The sequence below is a fragment of the Scyliorhinus canicula genome, chromosome 15 (assembly GCF_902713615.1).
Source record: "Scyliorhinus canicula chromosome 15, sScyCan1.1, whole genome shotgun sequence".
NCBI lineage: Eukaryota > Metazoa > Chordata > Chondrichthyes > Carcharhiniformes > Scyliorhinidae > Scyliorhinus > Scyliorhinus canicula.
In genome coordinates, this window is record NC_052160.1 from 77,575,316 (window position 1) to 77,587,956 (window position 12,641).

General features: G+C 52.2%; 1 protein-coding gene across 1 annotated transcript in view; it reads right to left on the reverse strand.

Moving 5' to 3' along the window:
• LOC119978247 (voltage-dependent L-type calcium channel subunit alpha-1S-like) overlaps positions 1–12,641 on the reverse strand; it is a 642,412-nt gene that overhangs the window by 324,516 nt on the left and 305,255 nt on the right. Inside the window, 1 exon segment of the mRNA XM_038819727.1 lies at positions 9,549–9,656. Coding sequence (XP_038675655.1) covers positions 9,549–9,656 — 108 coding nt within the window.

Sequence of the window (12,641 nt, forward strand, 5' to 3'; positions counted from 1 at the left end):
ATGCCATTTTCCAAAACATTTACTTTCCAAATCCTTCATTATCAATAACGAATCAAGACAATTTGGAAGACAACATGAATGCTTTGAGAAGAACACTGAGAAGATCAACAAGAACGAGGAAACCACCGAACAGACGGAATTTATAATGACACATTAATAACTATTCTTCTGACATCACAACTATGATATGACATTTATTTTTGCAACTGAATGTAAAACATGCTCACTAATGTAACATTCAAAGAAAAAATGTTAGAGTTTATAACTTTGTTTTCCAAAGAAAAGGCGTGGTGACATTATGATAAATGTACAGAACTATAAGAGTTAATGTTATGTCCAAAGCAACCACTAGAGGGAACTAGACACAGAACTATATAAAGCATCAATGCTAAGCCTTCTGGGAGCGTGTTGAGAAGAAGGCGACAAGACAGACTGTCGGAAAGATAGTGTGAGTGAGAGCAGATCATAGTTATTATCCTAGTGTAGAGATTAGTAATAGATGAGTGTAGATTGTATGTTTATTATCAACTGTTTATTGTATAAGAGTAAGTGTTCAAACCAATTAAGAGGTGTAAATAAATCTTCAGCTTTGTTTAATGTAAAAGCTAGTTGTGTTCTTTGTGAACACTATGCCAACCATCCTTGGATCAGAACCACAAAGTACACCACATGGACTTTAACCTGCCATCCACCAGGAAATAGTGCACCAATTCCACCAGACATGGGGGACCTTCTATGAACACGGAGAAAAGGCTGGCCACCTACTGGCTCACCAGCTGCGAAAGCAGGTTGCCACAAGTGTGATAGCCCAGGTGAAGAATAGCAGAAGCACACTGTAACCGAGCAAAAAGTGGACAACCGAGCATTTGAGACCTTCTACCGGGGTCTACACTTCCGAAACCCCAACGGGGACGCGGGGATGAAATGGTTCCTCAATGAACTGGACATGTCAGTCAGAGGGGATGACAGGCTTGGTGGAACTGGAAGCACAATAGAACTGGGATAGATCATGGAGAACATCAGCTCCATGCAGGCGGGAAAGGTGCTGGGTCCCAACAAGTCCCCGATGGGCTTGCATTAAAAATTAACACACCTACGGGACATGTTCGCAGATGCGCTAGCAAGGAGCACCCTGCCTCCAACGCCAACACAGGCCACAATATCGCTGATACCAAAAAAAGACAAAGACCCATTTTGCTGCTCAATATGGACGCGAAGATACCCGCGAAAGTCCAGGCCAAGAGACTGGAGAACTGTGGAACGGAGGTGGTCGCAGAGTTCCAGATGGGCTTTGTCAAGGGGAGGCAGCTAACATCGAATATCAGGCGGTAGCTAAATATAATAATGACCCCATCCAGGGAGAGAACACCGGAAGTGATCATCTCCCGGGACGCATAAAAAGACTTCGACAGCTTTGAATGGAAGTTTCCACTGGAGTGCTGAGCTTGTTGCATTTGAGTGCTACAGTGAGAGTTTGGTGACTGAGGGAGTATAAGGGTTCATTTTATTTAAAGTCTAGTATTTCTTTTATTTAGTTAATTAACTTAAAAGTTGCTGTTTGGTCTATAAGAAGGTGAATTTTGAATCAGCTTTAAACAAGGTTCTATTTGTAGGGACTTGCAGCTGGAGCTTGTTAAATAGTTAATTGGATTAGGCCAGTTTTCAGAGGCAAGAGTCACAGTATAAATCTGAGCGAATTATAGTGCAGACTTAGTTTGCACTGGAGTGCTGAGCTTGTTTCATTTGAGTGCTACAGTGAGAGTTTGGTGACTGAGGGAGTGCTGAGCTTGTTGCATTTGAGTGCTACAGTGAGAGTTTGGTGACTGAGGGAGTGCTGAGCTTGTTGCATTTGAGTGCTACAGTGAGAGTTTGGTGACTGAGGGAGTTAGGTGAGGAGGGAGTAAGGTGCTCCTTACATTTCATTTCCTATATTTATCAAAGAGCGTGAAGGGAGACAGGAGTTTAGAGTACAGCTGACTGGAAGCAGAGTCGGAGTGCGTAGGTCCAGTTGGTCTACGGGGCAGCTAATTCTGTAAAGTAAGAGGGGATGGAGGCTAGGGCAGTTGCATGCTCCTCCTGTAGGATGTGCGTGGTGAGGGATACCACTGGTGTCCCCGCTGACTATACCTGCGGGAAATGCACGCAACTCCAGCTCCTCAGAGACCGTGTTAGGGAAATGGAGCTGGAGCTGGATGAACTTTGAATCATCGGGGAGGCGGGGGGGGGGGGGGGGGATTATCGAGAAGAGTTACAGGGAGGTAGCCACATCCAAGGTACTGGACAAGAGTAGCTGGGTTACAGTCAGGGGAAATAAAACTAACAGGCAGACAGTGCAGGGATCCCTCGTGCCCGTTCCCCTTCAAAACAAGTATACCGTTATGCTGTTGGGGGATGCTGTTGGGGGCATGACCTACAGGGGGAAGGCCCTAGTGGCCAGGTCTCTGGCACTGAGTCTGGCTCTGGGGCTCAGAAGGGAAGGGGGAGCATAAAAAAGCAATAGTAATAGGAGATTCAATGGTTAGGGGAATAGATAGGAGATTCAGTGGTCGCGAGCGAGACTCCCAAAAGGTATAATTTATAATTTACGATTTATAATCATCTAGATAGGAATAATATGATTAGGGATAGTTAGCATGGTTTTGTGAAGGGTAGGTCATGCCTCACAAACCTTATCGAATTCTTTGAGAAGGTGACTGAACAGGTGGACGAGGGTAAAGCAGTTGATGTGGTGTATATGGATTTCAGTAAAGCGTTTGATAAGGTTCCCCACGGTCGGCTATTGCAGAAAATACGGAGGCTGGGGATTGAGGGTGATTTAGAGATGTGGATCAGAAATTGGCTAGTTGAAAGAAGACAGAGAGTGGTGGTTGATGGGAAATGTTCAGAATGGAGTTCAGTTACGAGTGGCGTACCACAAGGATCTGTTCTGGGGCTTTTGCTGTTTGTCATTTTTATAAATGACCTAGAGGGAGCAGAAGGATGGGTAAGTAAATTTGCAGACGACACTAAAGTCGGTGGAGTTGTAGACAGTGCGGAAGGATGTTGCAGGTTACAGAGGGACATAGATAAGCTGCAGAGCTGGGCTGAGAGGTGGCAAATGGAGTTTAATGTGGAGAAGTGTGAGGTGATTCACTTTGGAAAGAATAACAGGAATGCGGAATATTTGGCTATGGTAAAATTCTTGGTAGTGTGGATGAGCAGAGGGTCTCGGTGTCCATGTACATAGATCCCTGAAAGTTGCCACCCAGGTTGATAGGGTTGTGAAGAAGGCCTATGGTGTGATGGCCTTTATTGGTAGAGGGATTGAGTTCCGGAGCCATGAGGTCATGTTGCAGTTGTACAAAACTCTAGTACGGCCGCATTTGGAGTATTGCGTACAGTTCTGGTCGCCTCATTATAGGAAGGATGTGGAAGCTTTGGAACGGGTGCAGAGGAGATTTACCAGGATGTTGCCTGGTATGGAGGGAAAATCTTATGAGGAAAGGCTGATGGACTTGAGGTTGTTTTCGTTAATAGAGGCATACAAAATGATCAGAGGGTTAGATAGGGTGGACAGCGAGAGCCTTCTCCCGCGGATGGAGGTGGCTATCACGAGGGGACATAGCCTTAAATTGAGGGGTAATAGATATAGGACAGAGGTCAGAGGTGGGTTTTTTACGCAAAGAGTGGTGAGGCCGTGGAATGCCCTACCTGCAACAGTAGTGAACTCGCCAACATTGAGGGCATTTAAAAGTTTATTGGATAAGCATATGGGTGATAAGGGCATAGTGTAGGTTAGATGGCCTTTAGTTTTTTTTTTCCATGTCGGTGCAACATTGAGGGCCGAAGGGCCTGTACTGCGCTGTATCGTTCTATGTTCTATGTATGTTGCCTCCCGGGTGCCAGGGCCAGGGATGTCTCGGATCGTGTCTTCAGGATCCTGAAGGGGTAGGGGGAGCAGCCAGAAGTCGTGGTGCACATTGGTACCAACGACGTAGGTAGGACAAGGGGTGTGGAGGTAATAAACAAGTTTAGGGAGTTAGGCTGGAAGTTAAAGGCCAGGACAGACAGAGTTGTCATCTCTAGTTTGTTGCCTGTGCCACGTGATAGCGAGGCTAGGAATAGGGAGAGAGTGCAGTTGAACACGTGGCTGCAGGAATGGTGTAGGAGGGCTTCAGGTATTTGGAAAATTATAGCGCATTCTGGGGAAGGTGGGACCTGTACAAGCAGGACGGGTTGCATCTGAACCGGAGGGGCACCAATATCCTGGGGGGGAGGTTTTCTAGTAGTCTTCGGGAGTGTTTAAACTAATTTGGCAGGGGAATGGGAACCGGATTTGTAGTCCAGCAACTAAGGAAGTCGATATTCAGGACGCCAAAGCACGCAGTGATGCAGTGGGGAAGGTAACACTGACAAAGGAGAGTACTTGCAGGCAAGGAGATGGGTTGAAGTGTGTATACTTCAATGCAAGAAGCATCAGGAATAAGGTGGGTGAACTTAAGGCATTGATCGGTACTTGGGACTACGATGTGGTGGCCATCACGGAAACTTGGATAGAAGAGGGGCAGAAATGGTTGTTGGAGGTCCCTGGCTATAGATGTTTCAACAAGATTAGGGAGGATGGTAAAAGAGGTGGGGGGGTGGCATTGTTAATTAGAGATAGTATAACAGCTGCAGAAAGGCAGTTTGAGGGGGATCTGCCTACTGGGTTGAAGTCAGAAATAGGAAGGGAGCAGTCACCATGTTAGGAGTTTTCTATAGGCCCCCCAATAGCAGCAGAGATGTGGAGGAACAGATTAGGAAACAGATTTTGGAAAGGTGCAGAAGTCATGGGTGACTTCAACTTCCCAAACATTGAGTGGAAAGTTTGGATGGGGTAGTGTTTTTGCAGTGTGTCCAGGAAGATTTTCTAACGCAGTATGTAGATTGTCCGACCAGAGGGGAGGCCATATTAGATTTGGTACTTGGTAATGAACCAGGGCAGGTGATAGGTTTGTTAGTGGGGGAGCATTTTGGAGGTAGTGACCACAATTCTGTGACTTTCACTTTAGTAATGGAGAGGGATAGGTGTGTGCAACAGGGCAAGGTTTACAATTGGGGGAAGGAATGCTGTCAGACAAGAACTGAAGTGCATAAGTTGGGAACATAGGCTGTCAGGGAGGGACACAAGTGAAATGTGGAACTTGTTCAAGGAACAGGTACTGCGTGTTTTTGATATGAATGTCCCTGTCAGGCAGGGAAGAGATGGTCGAGTCAGGGAACTATGGTTGACAAGAGAGGTTGAATGTCTTGTTAAGAGGAAGAAGGAGACTTATGTAAGGCTGAGGAAACAAGGTTCAGACAGGGCGCTGGAGGGATACAAGATAGCCAGGAGGGAACGGAAGAAAGGGATTAGAAGAGCTAAGAGAGGGCATGAAAAATCTTTGGCGGGTAGGATCAAGGAAAACCCCAAGGCCTTTTACACAGAGAACATAGAACAGTACAGCACAGAACAGGCCCTTCGGCCCTCGATGTTGTGCCGAGCAATGATCACCCTACTCAAACCCACGTATCCACCCTATACCCGCAACCCAACAACCCCCCCCCCCCCCCCCAACCTTATATTTTATAGGACACTACGGGCAATTTAGCATGGCCAATCCACCTAACCCGCACATCTTTGGACTGTGGGAGGAAACCGGAGCACCCGGAGGAAACCCACGCACACACGGGGAGGACGTGCAGACTCTGCACAGACAGTGACCCAGCCGGGAACCGAACCTGGTACCCTGGAGCTGTGAAGCATTTATGCTAACCACCATGCTACCGTGCTACCCCAAACACATATGTGAGAAATATGAGAATGACTAGAGCGAGGGTAGGTCCGATCAAGGACAGTAGCGTGAGGTTGTGTATTGAGTCTGAAGAGATAGGAGAGGTCTTGAACAAGTATTTTTCTTCAGTATTTACAAACAAGTGGGGCCATATTGTTGGACAGGACAGTGTGAAACAGACTGGTAAGCTCAAGGAGATACTTGTTAGGAAGGAAGATGTGTTGGGCATTTTGAAAAACTTGAGGATAGACAAGTCCCCCGTGCCTGACGGGATATATCCAAGGATTCAAGGAGGCAAGAAATGAAATTGCAGGGCCGTTGGCAATGATCTTTTCATCCTCACTGTCAACAGGGGTGGTACCAGACGATTGGAGAGTGGCGAATGTCGTGCCCCTGTTCAAAAAAGGGAATCGGGATAACCCTGGGAATTACAGGCCAGTTAGTCTTACTTCGGTGTAATGGAAAGGGTACTGAGGGGTAGTATTTCTGAGCATCTGGAAAGACACTGCTTGATTAGGGATAGTTAGCACGGATTTGTGAGGGGTAGGTCTTGCCTTACAAGTCTTATTGACTTCTTTGAGGAGGTGACCAAGCATGTGGATGAAGGTAAAGCAGTGGATGTGGTGTACATGGATTTTAGTAAGGCATTTGATAAGGTTCCCCATGGTAGGCTTATGCAGAAAGTAAGGAGGCATGGGATAGTGGGAAATTTGGCCAGTTGGATAACGAACTGGCTAACCGATAGAAGACAGAGAGTGGTGGTGGATGGCAAATATTCAGCCTGGAGCCCAGTTATCAGTGGCATACCACAGGGATCAGTTCTGGGTCCTCTGCTGTTTGTGATTTTCATTAACGACTTGGATGAGGGAGTTGAAGGGTGGGTCAGTAAATTTGCAGATGATACGAAGATTGGTGGAGTTGTGGATAGTGAGGAGGGCTGTTGTCGGCTTCAAAGAGACATAGATAGGATGCAGAGCTGGACTGAGAAGTGGCAGATGGAGTTTAACCCTGACAAGTGTGAGGTTGTCCATTTTGGAAGGACAAATATGAATGCGGAATACACGGTTAACGGTAGGGTTCTTGGCAATGTGGATGAGCAGAGAGATCTTGGGGTCTATGTTCATAGATCTTTGAAAGTTGCCACTCAAGTGGATAGAGCTGTGAAGAAGCCCTATGGTGTGCTAGCGTTCATTAGCAGAGGGATTGAATTTAAGAGTCGTGAGGTGATGATGCAGCTGTACAAAACCTTGGTCAGGCCACATTTGGAGTACTGTGTGCAGTTCTGGTCACCTCATTTTAGGAAGGATGTGGAAGCTTTGGAAAAGGTGCAGAGGAGATTTACCAGGATGTTGGCTGGAATGGAGAGTAGGTATCACGAGGAAAGGTTGAGGGTGCTTGGCCTTTTCTCATTAGAACGGAGAAGGATAAGGGGCGACTTGATAGAGGTTTATACGATGATCAGGGGAATAGATAGAGTAGACAGTCAGAGACTTATTCCCCGGGTGAAGCTCCTGTACAACGCCCCAAGGTGAGCGATCGGACCAACACCACCAGCTCTGAATACCTCCACTGCACAGAGGCACAAGGCAGGGATGCCCACTGTCCCTGCTCTTGTTCGCTCTGGCAATCGAACCTCTGGCGATCGCTCTGCGAGACGCGAAAGACCAAAAGGGTATCTGAAAAGGAGGCAGAGAGCATAGAGTCTAACTTTATGCAGATGACCTGCTCCTCTACATCTCGGACCCAGAGAATGGCCTGAATGCAATCATTAAGCTCCTGGAAGAGTTTGGAGATTTTTGGACTGCAAACTCAACCTGGGCAAGAGCGAGACATTCTCATTCAACCCGAATGGGCGATGGATAGAGCTCTGGAGTGACCATAATGAAGACACGGAACTAAATGAGGCAATATTTCGGCCTAACTGAGATGTCCACCATGGCCCACATCCGCGACAACCACAAATTCCCACCAGCCATTCCTTTGGTGCCACCTTTAAAAAATGGATACAGGACGGGGGGATGCTAGGAGTCAGGGACTTTTACATGGGGAACAGACTCGCGACCTTGGGAACACTGACGCAAGACCTGGGACTACCAACAGGACAGGAACTCAGGCACCTTCAAATTAAACATTTTCTCCACAAGGAGATGGCAAGGTACCCCAAGGTCCTGAGAGACACATTACTGGAGGAGCTAATAAACACGGACAGCAAGGAGTGGGGGAACAATAGGGTTATCTAAGGACAGTTGCTGTAAAGGGCAAGCATACCACATGTAGCCAGGCGAAAATGGGAGGACGAACTGGGGACAGAAGTGGGTTGGGGACTCTGCAGCGAAGCACTGAGTAGAGTTAACTCCATCTCCTCCTGTGCTCGGCTAAGCCTCATGCAGTTTAAAGTGGTGCACAGAGCTCACCTAACTAGAACCCGAATAAACAGGTTCTTCCTGGAGGTGAAGGATAAATGCGAATGGTGCCAGCGAGGCCCAACAACCACGCTCACCTGATCTTGGCCTTTCCTGACTTATCGGGTTCTGGACAGCCTTCTTCGAGGCAACATCCACGGTTGTGGGGGTGAGGGTAGAGCCATGCCCGAGAATGGCAGTCTTCGGGTTAATGGACCAGACAGAACTACATGTGGGGAAAAAGGCCAATGCCCTGGCCTGTTTCCTTAATCGTACGCCAGAGAATCCTGCTCAGCTAGCAGCACTACCCACAGCTGCAGACTGGCTAGCTAAACCTATCGGAATTTCTCCACTTGGAGAAGATCAAATACACCACCTGAGAGTCAGAAATGGGCTTCCACAAAGCATTAGGGCCATTCATCAGCCTGTTCCAAGACCTTTTCAAGGGGGGATGGGGGGATGGAGGAAAACAAATAAGAGCACACAGAATGGAGAGGAGCAGAGGGAGCAGGGGAAAGGAGGAGAGGAGGAACCCAAGGGAGTCACAGAACGAAACAAGGGGGAAAGGGAGGGTCATCCCCCCCCCCCCCCCTCCCCCCGCGAACCTGCAAGGACAACAACTAAAACCGCAGCAGAAAAGAGCGGAGCACAATGTGTGACACCCAGGGCAGAAGTCGGTACTCAGGAAAAAAAACAGACTACAGGGGAAGTGAGGAGGGCAGACAGAGAGAACACAAGTGAAAAATCTCTCTGAATAAGAAACATCTCTATATGTAAACACCAGGTGCACCATAGATTGAGTTGTTACTGCGTAAAAACTGAAAAATGCCAATAAAAATATTTTAAAAAAAGAAGAGGAGGTTGTTGACATGATATGCAGGCACACACACACACATAATGATACACAGACAAGCAGCTAATGGATACAGAGAACAGGACATGATCAATAAGCAGGCAGGACACTCAGGGGTGGGATCTGACTATAAAAGACACGAGGCGCTCACACTCCGCCTCTTTCCTCTGATGAACATTTAGACAGTCAGTCAAGGGTGTTGTTACAATCTCACACCTCCACCACGTGGCCTAGAGCTAGTCTGGTTCAGTCAGACAGAGTAACCATACTTAAGTTAGCAGAGAGTCGAACTCACAGAGAACTGTGCTAACTGTGCTATTAGTTCAATAAACCTGATTGAACTAACTTCAAAGTCTGGAGTATCTTTCTGATCTAAGCTGCATCCAGTTGCAGCCAGTGTTAGACCAGTGTACCTAACACGACAGTTGTATTTTAGAGTTTCATTTGTCACCAATGGCCCGTTCACCATCAGTTTTTAAAGATCTCAAGCCGATCTCTTACCTTGAAAAGCTGCACCCCGAGACAAGCAAACACAAACTGTAGGAGGGTGGTGACAATGACGATATTCCCAATGGTCTTGATGGCCACAAACACACACTGAACCACATGCTGCAAGAAAGAGCAGAGAGACAGAAGGTCAGACACTGATACTGCTACTGGGGGTACGGGCGCTTTGGCACCAGAGCGGGCAGCACAACTTCTTGAAACAAGACGGCTGCAGATAGAACTGGACAGGTCAGAGAGCCACGGCTGGGCACAGAACCACCGGATGTACAGATCAGCAGGGTGACTGGGGAAGTCGGAGCAAGGCACAGAGGTACTGGACGAGTCAAGCTGGTCACAGAGAGACTGGGACGATCAAAGCTGGGCACAGAGGGACTGGGGGGGTTGGAGTTGGGCACAGAGGGACAGGGTTGACCATAGAGGGGTTTGGTTAGAGTTGGGCACAAAGGGACTGGAGGCTGGAGCTGGGCACAGGGGGATGGAGCACAGAGGGACAGGGGAGTGGAGCTGGCCACAGGGGGACTGGGGGGTGGAGCTGGACACAGGGGGACTGGGGGGTGGAGCTGGCCACAGGGGGACTGGGAGGTGGAGCTGGCCACAGGGAGACTGAGGGGTGGAGCTGGCCACAGGGTTACTGGGGGGGGGGGGGGGGGGGGGGGGTGGAGCTGGCCACAGGGGGACTGGGAGGTGGAGCTGGCCACAGGGAGATGAGGGGTGGAGCTGGCCACAGGGTTACTGGGGGGGGGGGGGGGGGTGGAGCTGGCCACAGGGGGACTGGGAGGTGGAGCTGGCCACAGGGAGACTGGGGGATGGAGCTGGCCACACGGAGACTGAGGGGTGGAGCTGGCCACAGGGTTACTGGGGGGGTGGGGGGGGGGGGGGTGGAGCTGCCCACAGGGGGACGGGGAGGAGGAGATGGCCACAGGGGGACTGCGGGGGTGGAGCTTGCCACAAGGGGACTAGGGGCCAGAGCTGGCCACAGGGGGACTAGGGGACAGAGCTGGTCACAGGGGGACTAGGGGACGGAGCTGGCCACAGGGGGACTGGGGATGGAGCTGGCCACAGGGGGACTGGGGATGGAGCTGGCCACAGGGGGACTGGGGATGAAGCTGGCCACAGGCGGACTGGGGATGGAGCTGGCCACAGGGGGACTGGGGATGAAGCTGGCCACAGGGGGACTGGAGATGGAGCTGGCCACAGGGGGACTGCGGGGGTGGAGCTTGCCACAAGGGGACTAGGGGACGGAGCTGGCCACAGGGGTAATAGGGGACGGAGCTGGCCATAGGGGGATGTGGTAACGGAGCTGGCCACAGGGGGACGGGGACGGAGCTGGCCATAGGGGGATGTGGTAACGGAGCTGGCCACAGGGGGACGGGGCCGGAGCTGGCCACAGGCGGATGTGGTAACGGAGCTGGCCACAGGGGGTCGTGGGGACGGAGCTGGCCACAGGGGGACTGGGGGGTGGAGCTGGCCACAGGGAGACTGAGGGGGTGGAGCTGGCCACAGGGGGACAGGGACGGAGCTGGGCACAGGGGGACGGGGACGGAGCTGGGCACAGGGAGACTGGGACGGAGCTGGCCACAGGGGGACGGGGGGGGCGGAGCTGGCCACAGGGAGACTGGGACGGAGCTGGCCACAGGGGGACGGGGACGGAGCTGGCCACAGGGGACGGGGGTTGGAGCTGGCCACAGGGGGACGGTGACGGAGCTGGCCACAGGGGGATAATGGGGACGGAGCTGGCCACAGGGAGACTGAGGGGGTGGAGCTGGCCACAGGGGGACGGGGACGGAGCTGGCCACAGGGGACGGGGGGTGGAGCTGGCCACAGGGGACGGGGGTTGGAGCTGGCCACAGGGGACGGGGGTTGGAGCTGGCCACAGGGGACGGGGGTTGGAGCTGGCCACAGGGGGACAGGGGTTGGAGCTGGTCACAGGGAGACTGGGACAGAGCTGGTTCCAGGGGGACGGGTGTGGAGCTGGTTCCAGGGGGACTTGGGGACGGAGCTGGGAACAAGGAGACTGGGGGCGGAGCTGGCCACAGGGAGACTGGGGGCGGAGCTGGCCACAGGGAGACTGGGGACGGAGCTGGCCACAGGGGGACGGGGACGGAGCTGGCCACAGGGGGACGGGGACGGAGCTGGGAACAAGGAGACTGGGGGCGTAGCTGGCCACAGGGGGACGGGGGATGGAGCTGGCCACAGGGGGACGGGGACGGAGCTGGGAACATGGAGACTGGGGACGGAGCTGGCCACAGGGGGACGGGGGATGGAGCTGGCCACAGGGGGACAGGGGATGGAGCTAGCCACAGGGGGACTGGAGATGGAGCTGGCCACAGGGAGGCGGGTGTGGAGCTGGCCACAGGGGGACGGGGGACGCAGCTGGCCACAGGGGGACTGGGGATGGAGCTGGGCACAGGGGGACGGAGGTTGGAGCTGGTCACAGGGGGACGGGGGGCGGAGCTGGCCACAGGGGGACGGGGGGCGGAGCTGGCCACAGGGGGACGGGGGGCGGAGCTGGCCACAGGGGGACGGGGGGCGGAGCTGGCCACAGGGGGACGGAGCTGGCCACAGGGGGATGTGGGGACGGAGCTGGCCACAGGGGGACAGGGGTTGGAGCTGGGCACAGGGGGACGGGGTTGGAGCTGGTCACAGGGGGACGGGGGGCGGAGCTGGCCACAGGGGGACGGGGGGCGGAGCTGGCCACAAGGGGACGGGGGGGCGGAGCTGGCCACAGGGGGACGGGGGTTGGAGCTGGTCACAGGGGGACGGAGCTGGCCACAGGGGGATGTGGGGACGGAGCTGGCCACAGGGGGACAGGGGTTGGAGCTGGGCACAGGGGGACTGGGCGGTCGGGGCTGGGCACAGTGGGACGGGCGATCAGAGTTGGGCACATGGGGACTGGGGGGCAGAGTTGACCATAAGACCATAAGACCATAAGACATAGGAGCGGAAGTAAGGCCATTCGGCCCATCGAGTCCACTCCACCATTCAATCATGGTTGATTTCAACTCCATTTACCCGCTCTCTCCCCATAGCCCTTAATTCCTCGAGAAATCAAGAATTTATCAATTTCTGTCTTAAAGACACTCAATG